General features: G+C 39.3%; 1 protein-coding gene across 1 annotated transcript; it reads left to right on the top strand.

Moving 5' to 3' along the window:
* The first annotated feature begins 1,658 nt into the window (after positions 1-1,658).
* On the top strand, positions 1,659-20,861 carry CA2 (carbonic anhydrase 2). The gene is made up of 7 exons (XM_063079545.1): positions 1,659-2,116; positions 3,237-3,434; positions 12,781-12,899; positions 13,408-13,500; positions 14,532-14,594; positions 16,022-16,177; positions 20,201-20,861. Exons 1-7 carry the CDS (start codon positions 2,083-2,085, stop codon positions 20,318-20,320), a joined length of 783 nt encoding a protein of 260 aa, XP_062935615.1. The 5' UTR covers positions 1,659-2,082; the 3' UTR covers positions 20,321-20,861.
* The last annotated feature ends 284 nt before the right edge of the window (positions 20,862-21,145 follow it).

Raw genomic sequence — 21,145 nt, forward strand, 5'->3', positions numbered from 1 at the left:
TTTAATAAATCATGTATATCTCACTTAATAAAACATATTAACAATAGCTTTCCTTTATTGGAAAAAAGCAAATACTTTTTCATTTTATTTGATATTTTCACCAAGATTAATATTTTAATTAATACATTAGAAGCAATTTTATTATAATTGAAACACAGACTTCAAGTTTTTCTATATTATATTTTTCTGATATATCACCTGTTTTTTTTGTTTTTTGGTGGGGGGAGGGCAGACAGAGGTACCTTTCTGTGTAGTTTCTTTATCCAGGATTATTCTTAAATGAACCAGTTCTTCCCTCTAAAAGAAACACAATAGGTACATGACAAGATAAATACTGTTTTTATTTTCAAAAATCTAATATTAGTCTCTTACAGTCAGTGAACCTTCGCAGACTGTTAAGAATGCCCTCAGTAAAATAAAGTTAAATAGTGACTAATTTATGTGCAGGCACAAAGCCATGTCTATTATTAAAAAAAACAAACAAAAACAAAAACAAAAAACAAAAACTAGCTAGGAAATAAATGCTAAAACAACTGCTATAATACCAAAAACTGTGAATAAAAAAGCACTGGATCTCTCCGGAGTATACAAAGGTGAGGCACTTTCTGCCCTGAGGTGGGCATGTGACCCTCTTCCTAACAGCAGCTCTGTGGCAGAGGGTCTGCTCCTACTGAGAATCAGTTCATTTTCTAGAAGTGAAAGATGAGGAAATATCCATATAACAAGAATCCATTTGATGAACTGCAGTTCAGTGACGTTTGAAGTTTTGGAGATATTTATACTCAGTATATGCTCCTATTCTACTCACAATTCAGCTTCACAGAAAACAAGAAACAAGGATTCCTGCTGGTCAAATGATCTAACTACCTTCGCAGAATCTTTACACCCACTTTACACTCATATCAATATCCCCAGGTCTAAGTTAAAAGTCTCACAGCAACTGACGGTCCAGTCCTCCTTCTAAGTTAAGCAAATATTTTAAAACTGTGCAAAAAGTCAAAATTATTTCACTGGGCCCCAAGAGAGACTACGCAGTTAAAGAAGCACAAATAAAAAGTTCTTAACTACTAACTACATTTTGTAATGGTCCTAGAAATCTAAAATCTTTCTTTTACCTGGTTCTTCTATGAAAAGTGACATTTTAGAAGTTTTAGTTATTTTAAATCAATATGTACTCCACTAGGAAGTCTCCTCTCCCAAACTTAATTTTTTAAAGAGAAGAAGGAAGGGGGAAGGAGGAGGTGAGCCCTTCATGTGAGGCCCCGCCAGCCTGCAGCGAAATGCCATCTCCCAAGCTGGCCTCAATGTGGGCTGCGGGCAGAAGGGACGGGGGCGCTTTATTCCTCGGCCGTCCAGTAGAGGGCGCGAGGCTCTCAGCACCCGGAGCCGCTCGCTCCCCAGCACTTCAAGGACCGTATCCCTATTTGCCCCAAGGTCAAAGCTCTTAACCGAGCTTGCCAGTCCCAGGCCAGCGACACTTGAGTGAGTCTTCCGAGCAGGAGACCCCGGGGCGGGTGGGGCCGATGGGGCGGGGCTGGACGGCTCCGAGGCCCGGGATGCGCTCACAGTGGGGACAGGTGATGAAAGGCGCCGGGAGCCCGGGTCCCGAGCAGTCAGCGCCGCCGCCAGACTCCGCGCCCGGGAGGGGGAAGGGGTGCGCGGACACTCTGCAGCCCCAGTCGGACGGAAGAGACGGAAGAGCCTGGGCCGCGACCACCACGCACCGAGAACTCGGAGCCTCGCCGTCCGCCCGAGGTCCCGGGGCCCTGGCCGCGGGCCGAGGGGAGCCGGGCTGCTGAAGGGGAGCTCCGAGCTCGGCCGAGTGGCAGCCGGCAGGGCGTTTTCCCCGCCCCCGGCGCCCGGCCCGCCCGGAGCGCGGGGAGGTCACCTCCTCCCGTCACCTCCTCCCCCGTCGCCCGGGTCCACCCGGGCCCCCTCCTCCGGGCCGCCCCCAAACACGAACTTGGCGGGAGCCTATAAAAGCCGGTGCCGGCGCGGCCCGCGGACACACGGTGCGGACGCCCCAGCAGCCGCCGCTAGACCCGCGCCAACTCCTGCCCTGCCCCGACCGCCGGCGCGACCATGTCCCATCGCTGGGGATACGGCGAGCACAACGGTGAGTGCGGGCGGCGGGCGGCAGGCGGCGCCCCGGGCCCCATCCCCGATCCCCGATGCCTGCTGTTTACGGCGGCCGCGGGGAGCGCGACGCTCAGGTGCGCCCGGCCCCCGCCCCTCCCCGCCCGCGGCTCCCCGGCGCCGGGGATGCCCCGGTCGCCCCAGCTCCAAGGCCACTGTCGAGGAATCCCCGCGTCCGCCGGCGGCGCGCAGAGCCGGAGGGACGGGGACGCGCGGTCCCGGCCGCAGGACCCCAGGACAGTGTCTCCCGGGTGCAGAGCTGCGGGCCACCCTAACTGGACCTAGGAGGAAGCCGGGAAGGGTCGTGACGGAAATTTTTAGCTGTCGATCGCACAGAAATGAAGTCCCCCCACACCCCATCAGCTTCAGCAACACCTGTGGCTGAGACTCCGGAAAGAACTGTCGGGGGCATTTTCTCGGGCTGGGTGGAATCCATTGCGCTATCTGAGTTTCCCTTCACCTGTCGACTTCTGATGTTAGGGAATCGCTCACCAGCAACTGGGCTTCATCAAGGCCACAGATCTGGGTCCCCCTAAGCCGCTGGAGCCAAGAGAAAGATGCATCTGACGCATCTTGTGCGTCTTTGACGGGGGCCGGATGGGGGGGCGCTGGCTCCCCAGGTAGTGGGATGCTGACCGTTAAAGGAGGGGTGCCCGGGCCTGAGAAGTGACTCTGTCCTTTCATTCAGTTCGATGACACGAGGGAGGAATCTAGACCTGCTTGAATGTCTTAAGTGAGCTTGTATATCCCAAATCCCAACCACAAGCCCTGAGATTAGTGTCTGCCCAATTGTGGTTGCTGAATTTCAGTAAAATGACCGTAGAAATAGCTAATATCTATATGACACTAAGAGTTTTTCATGTATACATTCTTGCAGTGTCTAATCTTGCAGCTAATTCTTGCAACGTCTATGAGGTAGATATTATTACCCCGTATTACAAACAAGGAAATCAAGACACAGATTGTTTTCCCAAAGGTTATTATGCTGTTAAGTGCAACGGAACAGATTGGCTCCAGAATGTTTGCCCTTTTCTAGGGTCTGGGTGTACCTTTCACCGCACGAGTGAAAGGAGGATTCACGAGTGTTTTCTCACCTCTAGGACCTGAGCACTGGCATCAGGACTTCCCCATTGCAAAGGGAGAGCGCCAGTCCCCTGTTGACATCGACACCAAAGCAGTCAAGCATGACCCTTCCTTGAAGCCTCTGAGTGTTTCCTATGAACAGGCGACTTCTCGGAGGGTCATCAACAATGGTCATTCTTTCAATGTAGAGTTTGATGACTCCCAGGACAAAGCAGGTCAGTGTTTAAAAAATAACTTGTGCTTTTTAGCTAGTAGCTGTTTTCCGAGCTTAATGGAAGGAGTGAGGAGCAGTGGCAGGGACACCCCTTAATAGTACAGTTTGTCTCAGTACTCTAAGATGCCTCTCTGATAATCTTCATTAGGTCCCAGGCTCTGAGAAGTAGGCTAATTACTTTGAAGCGTCCTGGGGCTGTTTCTTCCCTGTGACATTCCTGGCTTCTGTGTAGGGCATTGAATAACTGTGACATGCCTATGAAAAGTCACAAAAGGCAAGGTCCCCTGATAATAACGATCAGCAACAAGGAGATTTGCAAAAATTGAACTTCTAAGACTCTTTCTAAAATATATGTCTTCTAGAATTGATGCCTATCCATTAAAAAGTATAACTTAGTGTTATCTTGAAGGTTGCAGTGAGAAGAGTAATGAAAACTTGACAATTTAAAATACTGAAGTTCTTGGAAAACATTGTACATTTATGAGTATTTCTCGGTCCTGGGATAGTGTGATAAAGGTGACAGTATATCTTACTAGCTGCCCAGAAATTCATTCCACAAACAGAAGTGTTTTAGAGTTGGTGAACATACCTGGCCCATTACTGACAAAACCAATCACCATCATTTATTTGTAATGGGGCTGTTTCCAGGATGCCTGCTGAATGCTTCTTTTTTCTTACTTAGAGAAAGGAGAACAATCCCATTCAGACATAGTAGCTGACTTCCCTGCTCACTGGTTGATTTAATTGCCAGTGCCCTATTTTCCTGAGTGCTTTCCTTTGAAAGTCATTGACTGAAGTGGTGCTGCAAACAGTTATGTCTGATGTTGGTGTGGGAGCGAGGCGAGTGTTGGAGCAAAATGAGAAAAGATAGAGGAAACGTTCAAGTATGTAGTCAAAGTTTGGAAGTAATGATATACAGTGCTAGTATATTATATAATCTGTAATTATAAACATTCTGCTCAAGTTGACTATTCGTTTTCAGTAGCTATACAATATATTCAGTTCAGTTTTTTACAAAAACTCTTCTTCACTCCTCCCTTAAAAAAAAATTTTTGGACACAGCTTTCTGAAACAGTGATTCTGGAAAACAATTTGATGGGAAATAATGCGGAGATCATTTGAGAAATGTTTTCAACCTACCTGTGCCCATGTGCATCCCTCCCTAGTACACACACACACACACACACACACACACACACACACATACACTCACACATTCTAGCATAGTATCATGATTTATTAAAATCAAATAGAGGGTGTACATTGAAGACACTTTTTCAGTGATTCTGCCATATTGCCTTGTCAAGCATACCTCCCACTCCAAAAGAAACAATGCTCAAATGAGCAAATTAAACAAAAAGAAAACACTTGCTTTTTGTCATGTAAAGAATACAATATGTGTATAATACGGCAAGGTCAAAGTTCTCGAGGTATTGTGTATATAGAAAGGATGCTATAAAATTTCATGTTTAGTCATTTAAAAACCAAAAGAAGTGAGCTACTTTAGTCTGTAGCTGTCACCTTTTTTTTTTTTTTTTTTAAGGGCCACAATGAAATCATTGTTTTCAATGGATGTAATGCCCATCAAATTATATACCTCATTGGATGCTACATAGAAATTGGATGTTTAAAGTCTTTTTTGAAACAATGAGGAAACAAATGTTTAACAAAGGATAAAATCAGATGAGATAATTCCCTAAATTCCTTACATAGTTGATTGCAAAATAAATTGTTCTAGTAGCATTTATTACCAGCAAGTGGATTTCATCGTATAGCCTGGGGGCTATGAGCATAGACTGGGGTCAGACAGACCAGGATTCCAGTTCCAGCTCTGCCACTAGCTAGCTCAGCAACTTTGGAAATGATACTAACTTAACCTCTCTAAATTTTAGTTTTTTTTAAATTATAGATTTGGACTTATAGTAGTATGTGCCAAAGGGGAAGGGTTGAATGGGACAATATACATAAAGCACCTAACCCACTGCCTGGTGCGTAGCAATTCCTCAATAAATTACCACTTTTGTTGTCATGACTACACACCATTTGACTGCCTTTATTAGATAATTGCTGTAGCTGTGGTGCCTGTAATAACATTTCTGAAGAAACTTTTTATTTAATTAGCTGATTAGTTACCATCACTTGATGTTATTTTAAATTTTTATTTTTCTCTATTTCCAAACATCCTGTGTATCATATTAAATATGTGCTGATTTTAATATATGAAGTTATTATGTAGTTATGTGTTTAACCATAAACATGTTAAGCTCTGATGGATTTCTATGTGAGCAGTAACTGAGCAGAGCTACCAACATTTTTGCAGCTATTTCTTCTGCTGGGTAATGCATACATTTTTAAAGAAATCGGCCATATTTAGACTGTGAAACAGATCAAAACCAATTGGTTCAGATAGGGGTTCCAAGCCATGTATTTAGAAACACAAGTCTTATCTACCTAGTTCTTTACAAAAAAATCATTCCTAACACCAGTTAAATGCATGATAAGCTAAATAAACATCATGAAGGCAGGATGGAGGCCTGGTCACTCTCCTGTATCGCCAGAGCCCATGCTGGGGATAAATAGAAAGACCTAGAAATAATAGACATCAACAGTCACTTTGGTAAGTGCAAAAAGGAAGTATTCCAAGGAACTATGGAAATATGAAAGTGGCTTAGGAGTCTAGCTGTGTAAGTCAGAAAAGACTTTACAGGGTAAATAAGGCTTATGTGGAGGCTTGAAGGATTTTAATGTCTTGGAGGAGGCTCCAGGCAGAGGGAAATAGAAAACACCAGGGGACTTAAGAGAGCACAGTGTGTGATCTAGAAAGGCAAGAAGGTGTAATAAAAACAAGGGCCAGGAGTGAATATTAGAAAGACTTGCTCTGTTTTGCATATGAAAGACTCCTTTGTAATTTTGCCTGTATCTCTTCTACATTTTCAGTTATTTTGGTTAAACAAGGATGCAGAATATATTAAAATGTTGATATTAAGGGAAAACACACCTACAGAATAAGTAAAAAGATAATCATACCATGTGGAATAACACTCTTTAGATTTTTTTTTTTTCGAAGAATTCTAGTCTCTTAAAACTGGAACAAACAGCAGAGATACTCTAGTCAAACCCTCTTTAAATAAACATGAAGAAACAGAAACCTAAAGAGTTTCAATAACTTGCTAAGTCGTCGCCTTCCTAGTTTGCTGGAGAGACTAAATGGAAATCACTTGAATATAGAATTTGAATAAGAATCTTTGAATGATAACCATAGTTAACATTTAGTTTGCACATACCATATTTTAAAAACAGGTATAGTTTTCTGTATACTTAAGTCTAAAAATAATTTATTCATTTTCGTCACTTAATTTTTTAAAATCAACAGATTAACATCCCTTTTTTGTTAGGAGTTATTTTTATGGTGTTAACATTTTTTAGGTACCATTTACCTCTCATCTTCTGCATTTAAATGCTTCTATTCATTTATTTATTTTTCCTCAATGAGATTTTAGCCTCTAGAACATCTCATAGATTAAGGTTTCCCTATATGTCCTAAATGTTACCTTATATCCAAACTTAAATACTTCAGTATCAGAAGCTGAATTGGTTGAGTTTATTGCTATGCTTAAACTTGAGAGAATTCTTTTTAAATGTGGAGTTAAGAGGCTTTAATTAGAAGCTTGGGTTAAAGCTCTCATTAGTCTTCTAAACTCGTTTAAAAATAAACCACCTTAAACTAATGAAAAATTGCTAATCCTGTTAAGTTTTTTTTTTTTAAGTATTAAAAAATAACTCTCCCTGCTTGAGATGTTTTATTATCAGTCGTATCTGGGAAAAAAGAATAGGAGCCAAATTATTAACTTCTGCTAGCTTATTAACTTTTGTTGATGAGTTTAAGACTTTCCTCCTTTATTGTAAATTAAGGAGTAAATATTAAAACCCAATGTCAGAATTGTTGGACCAACTCATATACACCTCTCTTATCATTTCTGATTTTTAGAAATCAAAATATTTTTGACCTGTTTATGTTGTTTCAAGAAAAAAGAAAGAAGGAAGCAGAATGCGATTACTTGTGCTCATTTCAAGCTGCCCATTGTCTGCATGGCATAATGGATCTTTATACTTATGTCCTGCTTCATTTTCAGGGATTTGCTCTTTAGACTCTAACGTTTTCTTTCCACAACCAATCACAAGTGAAAAGGAAGCATAACAGCAAATGAAAGGACTTGTCGTGCACGTGGTTAATGGTTCAGCACAACGCTAAGTATCTAGAAAACTGACCAAAGCATTCTAAACACTGTAGTTAATTATGTTCACATCAAAAGAGGTTTTATTTTTTTTGACTCCTGTATAGTTGTTGAGTAGCTTAAATTAAAACTTCCTTTCTCTTGAATTTTGACTGTGTTTACTCCAGTGAAAGTGACAGCTAAACATCTCATTGCTTTAAGAGAAATGGAATATGGACATCTTTTTCTCAGATTTGTCTACATTCACATGTAGCTCTAGGATTATTGGCCACTGCCAATGGGCAAAACAGTAATGCGTGACTTAAAATTTTTAGATTAGTCATAGAGAAGATTTTTCAGCTCCTGGAATTGCCATGTTTTCTGTAGAATTATTCATTTGCTTCATTAATAGGAAATCCCTTACACTTTAGTTTTAAACTAAGGGTTATTGGGAATGGTCTATTTGTATTTTGGAGTTAAGAGAGATTATTGACATTCATTAAGTGTCTTAGCTTGTTATTTCGATGCATCTTAAGTAGTACATGATTAGGAAGAAAGTTAAATTTTCAGTTTTTAATTCATAGGTAGTATGACTTATTTCAACATCACTGAATCTCTTGTTTTTCACACACAAAAAACAATAACTTACATAATCTTCCCAAGTAATATGTATAGGAAGACAGATTATTCTATAATTTTGTATTTGGTGCTTATTTTGTGTGATATTATATATAGTATGTTATAACTGATGACAGATCATCAAAGTTAAAATAGGCTGGAGCTCTTGCTGTTAAGTTTTGAATTTAAATTAAATTTTGGGAGCTTTGAGAAAACATTAGAGTAGAAAACCCCATTTTTGTATCTCTATCCCTGGTGAAACGCATTTCTGTGATACAATAAATCACCGACTCTTTAGAGCCCTACTAATATGGCTGAATTTTACAGAGAAAAAAATATGCAGCCAGCAATTTCTGCTATTTAAAAAAAAAAAAATTTGCATTAGAGAAACAGGTTTCATTTTAAACTGAGACAGTTTAGAAAATAGCATGTACTAATTAAAACAAGTAGATTTGGAATATAACATAAATTCCCTATCTCAAACCAAAAAAACCCTTTTTTTTCCTGCTTTTTAAATAAAAAGATGTATGCTACCTTTATCAGAGTTATGGCAATTTGTTATTATAAAAATGTTTTTGAGAGACTTCATTGACTAAACTCCATATTAAGAATTTGCTGACAAATAAGCAATTAGTTAAGGAAGGCCAAAAATGCTGCTTTCTGTAGCAATTAAACATTAAGCATTTAATATCTTTTCCTAATTACATTGGGTTTCTAATCTTCATAGAAGCAAGTTTTATTTTAACGGGCTAAAACAGGTATCTGGTGAAAATAGATTAGCAGTGAATGTGTTTAATCATTGAACCCAGAGAACATTTTTTCCTAGTTTTAGCAACCCTTTTTAATAAAAGTTTATATACACTCTCGCTTAATTCTAAAGTTCTCTGAAACAAATAAATTAGGATGGAATTTTAAGGTCTGCAAGGGAGATAATAAGAATCAGAAATAGCAATAAACTTTATTGTTTTAACATGTAAGATCCTGGAATGATTCTTCACGGGGGGGGGGGGGGAAGGAGATACATTTAGAAAGATCAGTTATCTCAGATGCTTCACATGGTTTTATTTAATTAGTTTTGCCACTTGATAGAATGAATGGTGTTACAAATGGCTTTGGATTTTTATGATCAACCAGTTACTAGTGTTAAAGAGTTGTTATAAGGGAATTATTTCAGTATTATTTATTTCATAAACATATATTTCATTCTTTAGTGTATATTATTATGAAAAAAATGGGAATTCATTCATTTTTGAAAAGCCTAGTATTGGAGACTAAGATTAATTTTTTTCGTACAGAATTTCTCAGCTAAAAATAAATTTTTACAATAAGTTGTTTTTGTATTTCAAGAGATGTGATTTTATCAGAATACATCCAAATTCATGTTTCTTAAAAATCTGTAATACACCACCATTCATAATTTGTTCTTTCTGTTTTCATTCTTCTTTTTTTCTCCTCGCCTATTATAAGGCAGAGCTGACAGCCAGAGGTTGTAAGGTTGTATCAGGAGCCACAGAAAGGTCCCACTGCCTGAACATCTTCCAGCCAGTTTTATCTTTTACTTTGAATAGATGAGTGGGCATTGCTACCCTCTTAGCATGTTTAGGTGAAGTTAAGTGAACAAATTTTGCTGTATAGATCTTATTCATTTGTTTCACAAAGCCAACATAAATTTAAGCTCATTATTTCGTGGAATTGTGCACCAAAGCTAATAAAATACATTTGTAGCAACAGATTTTTTTTTTTTTTTGGAAGCTGGTGGGTATGGGAAACCAACCCTTTCCCTTGGTGAGCTAACTGGCTAGCCCCCTCCAACATATATTTTAATCCCAATACTAGAGAAATAAAATTAAAGTAGTAGAACTAAACTACTTTTAAAAGCTTTAAATTATATTGGTTTAATCTCGATAATACATACAAGTTAGGTTAGTTTTGGGGGGCATGGGAGGAACAGTGATTTCCTACTGTTTTAATCCTCTCTCAAGACACAACTTAATTATCTTCAGATAGATTGTAGTCTAAGAATGTGATTTCTAGAACTGATTTTACCAAATGAAGCTATGTTAATAGCAGAAGAGTAGAATCATGGGATAATTATTAAAGTTAGAATTTTAAGTTGTCGGAGCCATTAGAGCACATTACACTGCATATAGAATATGATCAATAAATTATTAGTGAAGTAATAAATAACTGAATGTATCCATCTTACAGGTGTGCAAATATAGGTCAAAGGCTTTTAATGAAAAATTTTAAGGGGAAAGCTAGTTAGTAGCAGTGGCAATCCACATTCTAAAGAATTTGGGAAGGCTACGTAGGGACAATTGGATTTTATAACGTTAAGATCAATGGAATACTTATTATTTCACAAATTCTGTATGTAAGAACTGGTATCAGGGGTTAGCAAAGCGGGCTGCAGGACAGTCACTGGGGCATGGTAGAAGAAAGGTTCCCACATTTGCAAGTGTGTCTGCAGACCAGTGCACTGCCAAGTAGCTGCATGGGCATTTCCTGAATGATTCCCAGAAGATTATTAGTTCCACTTACAATTTCCTATTTCTGGTCCTGAACCTGTGCCTTCAAAATAAACCCAGAAAGGAGGTATCACTATGGGAAAAGCATTCATCCTTAAGCCAACACATGAGAGATAAACATTATTTTGTTGAAATGATTTTGTTTAGCACTGAAGACTAAACCTGAGTCTGGATTTAATTTTCACAGAGTGATAATGTGGTTAAAGGCATACATTTAGGGGAGTTCCAGTCAAGAAGGTAGAATAGACGGTCCACAGCATCACTCTCTCTCATAAATTAACCAATTTACAACCATAAAAATGTAACATCAGCCAAGCTGGGGCCGCTGGAGCTCAAGGGAAGAGGAGGAGAGACCTATGGAGTTCATGAAGGCGGGAGAAACCACAATGCGAGAGAAAAAACTGCTCAAGATCTTTTCAGGCAGCAGCTGCTTTAAGCCTCGAGCTGCTGAGTGCATGGAGCAGGAGCCAGCAGAAGCCACAGTTGTGCCCTTCAGATGGAGTTACTTGGAGGCGGCAGGAGAGAAGAGGGACTTGGTGGCCCTCAGGACAGCAAGACCACTAATAGGATTCCTGTGGACCCATGCAGGAGCGAGGAGCCAGAACAGTTGAAAAAGGGAGCCATTCAGAGGATAGTGAGTCAACACAAGGGACTGGTTGCAGGGCCCATCCCATGGGAAGTGTTTGGAGCATGGGTGGTGGGGGAGACAGGCCCACTGGGAGAATACCAGGACACAGCAAGGACAGCTGATCCACCCCTCAATCAGCACAGGACCACTCAGAGGAGACTGGTCGGGAATGCAGAATTGCATGGGATGCAGTTTGATGAAAAAACTCAGGCCCAGGTCAGAGTTTCTACACAACCCAGATGCACCCAGTTTCTGGAGAGCCAGAAGTACCTATAAGGTCAACCATTAAACCCTGAGCTGCACAAAAAGCCTTCCCTAGGGAAACAGCAGCAAAGCAGCAATTTAGCTCAACCACACAGCTCCAGTACTAATTCCCACAGGAAGTTCCCCCATTTTAGAAGTAAGCAAAGGACAAAAAATTAGTTCTGGCCCAGGCATACCACCAGTGCCTTGGGGCCTGCCAGGGGACATTAGGAATGGAGACGAGGACTGGACCCTTGCCCACAACCACTCACACTGCCAGTGCCTCATGGCCCACCCGGCGGCCTGGGACATGCAGCTGGAGACCAGACCCCCAGCCCACAACCAGGCACACCATGCCAGCACCTCGGGGCCTGCCTGGGGTCCTGAGGTCTGAAGTCGGGGACCAGAAACTCCCCACAACCAGCCACACTGCCAGCACAAAGGAGCATGCCAAAAACATCACCTCCATGTGAGTGGCTCACCACAGCCATCACTATAACTATGGCTGCCACAAAGGTGGCTAGATGCCACAACCACCATGCAGATGGTCCACCAGCCACTGAGTGCATTGACACAAGGAGAGTCACCAGCAGAGATAGAAAAGAAGAGGACATCTCTGTCAACAAAGCCCATTTCAGAGTAACAGAAGAAGCATCTGCTCTATGATAATATTGGGGGATCTGATCACACCTCTCAGCATTGGACAGATCATCTAGGCAACAGATCAGCAGAGTAACCATTATTCTTTCAGAAGGAGAGAAGAAATCTAGGGTAATTAGAGGGGGGAGGGGGGAGAGAGAGGGGGAACATGACAGACTGGACAAGGGGCATAAAAAATAATTACGATTTATAACTATTTATGCTAGTAATATTGATTTGATCAACATATCTCAATGTTGAACCCCAAATTTGTATAATCTATTTTGGTTCAATAAAAATTAAAAAAAAAAAAAGCATACATTTAGTACTATAAAACAGGATTAAAGGTGGTACTCTTTAGTGGTGTGTATGTTTCACATGCATATTTATGTATGAGTATGGGTATGCGTGTATAAATACGTATGTATATGTGTGTGCATATTACATATATAACACATATATATTTTTTAATTTTAGTGCTGAAAGGAGGACCCCTCGACGGCACTTACAGACTGGTTCAGTTTCACTTTCACTGGGGTTCAGCTGACGGGCATGGTTCTGAGCATACTGTGGATAAAATGAAATATGCTGCAGAAGTAAGAGAAAATCTTTTTCTTTCCAGGAAAAAAATGCTTGTAAATTTATAGTTGGCATTAATTTCAAAACCTTAATTTTGTAAATTCATCTCACACCAAGTGTACCACTTTTACAAAGGACCTCCAAATTTGCTTCTTGTAACCTTAATTGTGATATTACAATTAAGGCTGCAAAACTTTCCCTACTGTCTCCAAGGACACCATTTGCCAAAAGTGAATGAATTCAAAGTGGAGGATTCTGTTTCAGTATAAATCTAGAAATAAAATTTGTGCCTTCCCTTAAAACTATACATTTCTTTGTTTTAGAGTTATTGATGAAATCACTTGCTCTGCCAAATAGTGGATAATTAGAATTAAAATGGAAGAAAAGTTTTTATCTAAAATTACCCACATTTTCACTTTCTTTAGTAACCTTTAGCTATGAAGACAGTTCATTGGATAAAGCCTGTAGGCTTTTGTTATGTAAATCACTCATCGTTTGTGATTTTTGCCTCCTCGATGGCTCTAGCTTCACCTGGTTCACTGGAACACCAAATATGGGGATTTTGGAAAAGCTGTGCAACAACCCGATGGACTGGCTGTTTTGGGTATTTTTTTGAAGGTGAGTTGATGGCCCAATTCTACTTTTCCTGTTTTCAGGAAAGATTGACCAGACAGAACATTCATAACAAACAGGACATTCTACAAAAAAGCCCAGGAAATGCCTTTGGTTCCAAAGTATTTTCAAGCTTATTTTCTTCTCCATATCTGCAAGTAGCAGTGGAGCTGGAAAAAAAAAAAAAAAAAAGAGACAATTTGAGAGGTATTTATCAGATATTATTTAGACATAAATGTGACATACATAAAGAGGTAAGCTTTGGATGACTATGAGGTGTGTGTTTTATTTTAATTCAACCTTAAATTAGATGATACTAATTCATGATAGACAATGCTACAGTAAGGTCAGGTTCTGCAGGGGTGAAGGACAGTAACCTGGCACTGGAGAATTTCAGGCAACGGTGGGCCATGCGGGTTGAGCTGCAGTCTAGACAGTTGTGAAGGGGAGTGGAGAGAGGTCTGGGCTGGAGATTCATGAGCCCTGACATCATATGCTGAGGTGGAAGCTTCAGGTAGTGATGAAATCATCTGAGGACAGCACAAAGAAGGAGAGGCTAAAGCAGCCCTGGATGCAACCCTGAGAAACTGCAAAATGTAAGGCCGTTAAGGCAGTGGGAAAGAGGCTCATTAAATGACTAAAAAGGAATGAAGAGTCAAGGGAGATTTGACAGGTTGGAGGGCTTAGGAAAAGCCAAGGGAGGAGAGCATTTTAAAAAAGAAGGGAAGATAATAGTGTAAAATCCTGCAAGGAGGTAAAGTAAGGTGAATTTTGAGTATTCTTTGCTTCGGCAGTTGGAGGTCACTGGGGGCATTTGAGAGGGTATTTTCAGGCGGACTATCAGGGCAGAAGCAGAGGCAGGTTGAAGATTTCGTGAAAGTAGGGAAGTCTACGGTGCCAAGGTCATCGAGCTAAGACTGATGTACAGAGTGGTAAATTGTGGCTCACTATCCCGAGAAATTTTGCCTAAACCAAAACTGGTTACAATATCTATAACAACTGGGTTACAATATCTTGTCCCTTGTGTTTTTCTATAGATTGGCAATGCTAAACCAGGCCTTCAGAAAGTCCTTGACGTACTGGACTCCATTAAAACAAAGGTAAAGTGGAATTTTCTGGCATCTCATTAGGGTAGTTATTTTTAATACTCCATTGATTTTAGAAATTTCTTTTGATCAAATTGAATAGTCTCATTGATGTGGCATTTGGATGAGCAGTTAATAAAGTTTAAATATTGCTTATATATATTTAATTAACTTTTCTTTCTCCAAAAGTTGATCTTAATGCTAGTATGATTCTAATGGTTGTATTTATTTAATCTTGCTTCCCATCACTTGCACATCCATACATAAGAGTCAGAATCTCATGACTATGAGGAGGCTGAAAGATCATCTGGCCAAATTATTCCCTCATCCATGCAGCAAATATTTATTGAGTACTTACTAATGCCTGTCCCTTTGCTAACCCAGGAGATACAATGGTGAACAAGATAAACAAGGCCCTACTTCATGGAGATTTATATTCTGTGGTCTCTTTGAATTCATCCATCCTGGGTTTAAATCCTCTCTACAGCACAGCTGTGTTGCAGCCATTGAGCATCTGCTTAAACACTGTAGTCACTTCCAGTGTTGGGGACTCATCACCAGAGGCATCCCTGGCTTTATAAAGCTCATCCATCCTCTAACTGAAGCAGCATCTATCTTCTGAAATGCTCACCTTTACTCCTAGCTTGAACCCCATATGGAATCATATGGAATGAGCCTGATCCCCTCACCACGTAATTGTTCTCTCTCTCTCTAACAGCCTTTCACATACTCTTTAGTTCCCGTTAACTATTCTAACATAGTTTTCTTGGTTTGCAATAACCTTGTCACTGTTTCAGTAAATCATTCTTGTTTGCATCTATTGTTAACTGTTGACACTACAGTTTTAATGCAATCAGTTCAACTGACTGTAGTTCTTTAGTTCTGATCTAGCTATCAAATAGGATAGCAAAAATTTCATCCTCATCAAAAAGTCTACACTTCTGTCATTGCAACCTAAAATTGCATCATTTTAGAGGTAGCAGTCTCACTCTAAAGATTAGGTATGATCAATTAATGGAAAATGGAAGGGATTATTTTAGAGGACAAGATGAAAAATGGACGTGAAAATAATAATCAGTTTTTCTTGCTCACACCTGCCAATCTGTATTTCCAAATCAAATGTCTTCTCTTAATTTCTTTTCATTTTGTTTGCCAGTGGTTATAGAACCACTAAGGTTTTCTGGGTGTCAGGGGAGATAGTCATGCATTGCTTAATGATGGGATAAGTTCTGAGAAATGCACCTTCAGGCAACTTCGTCATTGTGTGAACATCACAGCGTGTACTTACACAAACCTAGATGGTGTAGACTACTGCATACCTAGGCTATATGAGATGTCGTTAAGCAGCGTATAACTGTATACCTACTCATGTGTCCCACTCTCCTACCTTCCTCCACTCTGACGGAGTGACAGTTTTAACGTGTGTATTTGTCTTGTTCCAGGGCAAGAGTGCTGACTTCACTAACTTCAATCCTCGTGGCCTTCTTCCTGAAAGCTTGCACTACTGGACCTACCCAGGCTCCCTGACCACCCCTCCCCTTCTGGAATGTGTGACCTGGATAGTGCTCAAGGAACCCATCAGTGTCAGTAGTGAGCAGGTCAGTTTTCTAACGCAAGATCATTTAGAGAGGCAGAGCTCTTAGTCTAGGCACATGAGCTTGGCCTTCAGATTCAGACCTGAGATTTAATCCTCTTGCTGCTTCTAGCTGTGGAACTAGTGCCTACAAGAGTGCTTAGCAAATAAACAGCACTCGCTAAATATTTGTTATTAGCCATAACCTTAGGCAATTTGTTTAGCCTGTAATTGGATTACTCACTGGGAGGATTAAATGAGAAAGGTGTCTGGTGCCTAATTAATGCTTTTTTCTTGGTCGGTTATGAGGAAACTGAGGCTCAGAAAAATGAGATTTTATGTTCAAGTTTACATAGGTATAAGTGATAATTCCCAACCTACCGCTCACTCGCATAAGAATGTTCTGCAGTTTTATGTATATCAGAATGCATCTCTTAATCCCGGAAAAGAAGAGAGTCGTCACCTGGAGAAAAAGTATCTACGAAAACTCTTTCCAGGTTGCTTTAGAGGCTTAGACCAGATATTCTTATATTTCTCATAGAATGTAGTCTGTGATGTTCAAGTGTTTAATACAGCTTCTAAGTCACTGATGAGTGCCCACAAAAGTGGATAGGAATGAATTTTTCCTAGACTGTTTCTTAGTACATAGTTGAAGTTTAGAAAATTGATATCCCTTAGGATTCACAAGAGGTTGGATCCTGAATAATTTAAAGAGAGAGTCAGCAGCCAACAAGCTTGAAAATGATAACTATTTGAGTAGTTGTGGTATGATTTAAACCTACAAAAATTTGGAATCATACATGTTTAGAGCTGCAACTTACAATAACAGATCACATTGTCCAACTTCTCATTTCACTGGCTACAGATGAGGTGCAGGAAAATTGAAGTGCTTTCTGCCCAACTACCTCATGGCAGAATCAGGTCTGGGAGCAGGGATTCTATTCCTGTGTTTTCCTTTAGAATATTGACTTATGAGCACTAAAGATATTTCACACCTTTCTTTAAAGGAAATTTATATCTAACTGGAAATTTACTTGTAGTGTATTAAAGTGAACCCCCAAAATAGTGTGCTTGACTGGCATGTGACTTGAAAATTGACGTTTGTAGTCCTAACATATTTGAGCCAGCTTCTTGAAGTACTAGCATAAGGAGAGATTATAATGCCACTTATCATTTGTAGATATAGTGTTTGAGTTGTAATATAAAATATGAAAATTTTTTTTCTTTCTTCACTGGCAACAATCCAGCTTAAGATCTATAGTCTGACATTTGGAGCTATTATAACAAATGGGTTTCTTGTGTACACACACACCCATACATATAAGTAAGGGCAATTGAAACTGCTCCATTAGTCCCTGTGCCCTGAATTTGCTCTTTTACGTAGAAATCAATATTAAACATGGAATATTAATTGCACGTATATATCCTATAGCACAGAGTCTGGAGGTGGGGTCATGCTGAGCTCAGGAAGCCAGAGCTCTGATTCTTCCAATTTGTGATTCCCTTGACTTTGCCTTCCTTGCCCACTACTGGCCTCTTCATCCTCAAGGTGGTTGCAAAAGCAGTTTGGGCATCACATCCAGATACAACCTCTCGAGGAGGAAGGGAACAGCTCTTCCATTGGATCCCTAGGTGGAGAGAAGCTTTTCCCTGAGAACCCCTTGCAAAGTTTTCACATCTCACTGGCTAAAACTGATTTTTGCTCACTTCTAGCCCAGCCCCTAGCAAAGGAATGTGATCACCACGGTCAGTTTAGACTTACAGATTTACCTTCTTGAGGTTTAAAGGAGAAGGGCAGATGACTGTTAGTGAGAAAGTGTGGTGGGATGAGTGTTAGGTAATCAGTAAAAATAGGACTGCTACATTCTGCTACGAGTTGACTCAAGTTGTGAGAATTTAATGTAATTGGTGCAATGGAGAGTAGAAATAAGTTGTACTGGTTCAATCAAAAGTTTGATCTGATTGCACTTTATTTATTGGAATTTACTGTTTATACATATTTGTGGGATACAGAGTTATATTTCAATATGTGTATACAATGTGTGATGATCAAATCAGAGTAATTAGCATATTCATCATTACAAAACTTAATCATTTCTTTGTGATGAGGACAATTGATCTCCTCTCTTGTAGCCATTTGATAAAATGCATTAAATTATTGTTAATTATAGAAGCCTAAGTCAACTGTATGCCATAAAACTTACTTTTCCTGTCTAGTTGTTTTGTGTCCATTAACCAACCTTTCACCATCCCTTCCCACCTTCCCCTTTCCTGCCTCTAGTAACCACAGTTCTGCTTTCTCCTTCTGAAAGTTCAACTTAATATTATTGATTGATTGCTTGATTTTTTAGCTCTCACTTATGAGTGAGAACATGTGGTATTTCTCTTTCTGAGCTTGGCTTATTTCATTTAACATAATTTTCTCTAAGCTCATCTATGTTGCTGTGAATGGAAGAATTTCATTCCTTTTTATGGTTAAGTAGAATTCCATTTTGTATATATACAACATTTTCTTTATCCAATCATCCATCCATGGACACTTACGTTGGTTCCATACCTTAGCTGTTGTGAATAGAGCTGCAATAAACATGGGAATGCAGATATTTTTTCAACATGATGATTTCTATTCCTTTGGGTATACCTGGTAGTGAGATTGCTGGATTGTTTGAGAAAGCCCCATACTGTTTTCCAGGATGGCTGTACCAATTTACAATCCCACCAACAGTGTAGGAGGGTTCCCCTCTCTCTGCATCTTTGCCAGCATTTGTTATTTTGTCTTTTTGATAATAGCCACTCTAACTTTTTGATTTGATGATGTCTCAATGTGATTTTGATTTGCAATTCTCTGATGATTAGTGATGTTGAGCATTTTTTCACATATCTGTTGGCCATTTGTATGTATGTCTTCTTTTGAGAAATGTCTATTCAACTCTTTTACTCATTTTAAAATTGGATTATTTGTTTTCTTATTATTGAGTTGTTTGTGTTCTTGTATATTCTGGACATAAATCTCATTGGATGTGTAGTTTGCAAACATTTTCTGACATTCCGCAGCTTGTCTTTTTGCTCTGTTGTTTCCTTTGATATGCAGGTGCTTTTTCGTTTGATATAGCCCACGTGCTTATTTTTTCTTTTGTTGCCTGTGCTTTTGGGGTCTTATTCATAAAGTCTTTGTCCAGTCCTACTGATTGCACTATATAAACAGACTCTAACTCTTTCAGATTACTGGAATTCTGTTGTTAAGTTTCAGCCCTAGATTTTCCTGAAAAAGTCCCCCTGCATTGCAGTAACAATAGCCATGCATGTTACAATAATTGATTTACATCAAAGCTAACTTCATGGGAGTGACTGAGGGAATATTACTGGACAAAAGAGATCAGGTTAAAGCTGTTGATTTATGGGCTTCTATATTACTGCCCAAACCACTCTTCTTCATTTAGATCAAGTCTTACTTAGGGGAAGGGCAGTACCACTTTTTGAGAACCTTGAAGAAGTGGGAGACTGATTGAGGGCTGCCTGTGTCACAGTGTTTGACCAGGAAACTGAAACAACTTTAAAACAAAATAAAAATCAATCAAATCCCAGCTTGAGCAAATTCACTGATGTCTTTCCATATATTTAAACAGAGATGCCAGCTTCTCACTCAGCCGATGGAGCTTGCAGATCCTGGACCACTCTATCTAACTGTACAGATGCTGTAGTTTGTCTTCCTTTGGGAAGAAAATAAAAACTTTGATTTGAAACTAGAATTATTGACTTATAGACTTCTGATGCTTGATTTTTAAATTAGAAGAAATATAAGCTCACTGGAAATTTTCTTCAAAATGACACTAACAATTTTGTGTATTTTGTATAAATTGATTGTTACATAAAAGCATACATACATAATCTATATGTGATTATATGTCTATTAGGAGTCAAATTAAATTTTGGCTATTGACACACAGTACTGTGAATATTGAAGAATATATTTCAAGATAAAGCACAAGCACATAAGTGAATACTATTGTGAAATTTTAACTTTTGATTTTTTTATTGTGTCTTTCAGATGTCAAAATTCCGTAAACTCAGCTTCAATGCGGAAGGTGAACCTGAAGAACCCATGGTGGACAACTGGCGGCCGTCTCAGCCACTGCACAACAGACAAATCAGAGCTTTCTTCAAATAAGATGGTCCCACAGCTGGTGTCCAAATAATGAATCTGCAGGTGTTTTCCTTTAGCTAAGCACAAATCTACCTTGGTGATTTGGACCCTGGCTGCTTTGTGTCTGGTTTTCTAGACCCTTCGTCTCTCACCTGATGTGCTTACTAATAAAATGTGAAGAGCTAGACCAACTGTCATGCTTGACAGAACTGCTGTGATGGGTAGTTTGTTTGTGGTAGTAGCCTTTCTGTAATAGAGAATATGATGTAAGGAATGGGAATAAAGTAACTTGACTTCATTCATTGCTTGTAGGGTGACGGCCACTCACAACTGTTCACTAAAATCCTATTTTTAAAACATGGAAAAGTAGAATGAGTGAGTGCAAATCTGTGTCATGAGATACATTGAGCTAGTTAAGGCAAATCAGGTAAAATAGTCATGATTCTATGTAATGTAAATCAGATAAGGTAAATATTCATTATTCCAAGATGTTATATTAAAGAAAAACTTTTAAAATTCTTATATATTTGTAGCAAAGTTATCTTAAATATATATTATGTTGTAATTTAGTGACTTTTGAATGATGAGATGTAAACAAAGTATTAACTAAAAATTGTTATTAGTTGTGATACAGAGTATATTTCCATTCAAGTGATATATCATAACTTAAGAAATATTGTATTTTAGATATATTCTCTAATAAAATTTAGAATTTTATTCTGTATTATTTTATTGTATGCTGGGCAGTGGGTAACAATGGAGGAGGAAATATGTACTTTTACAATTCATGTTAATTCATTATTAATAGTAAGCCATCATAATTGGCTTACTCATTATTGAAGTAATCTC

Source organism: Cynocephalus volans, chromosome 15 (genome assembly GCF_027409185.1).
Source record: "Cynocephalus volans isolate mCynVol1 chromosome 15, mCynVol1.pri, whole genome shotgun sequence".
In the NCBI taxonomy this organism is placed as follows: Eukaryota; Metazoa; Chordata; class Mammalia; order Dermoptera; family Cynocephalidae; genus Cynocephalus; species Cynocephalus volans.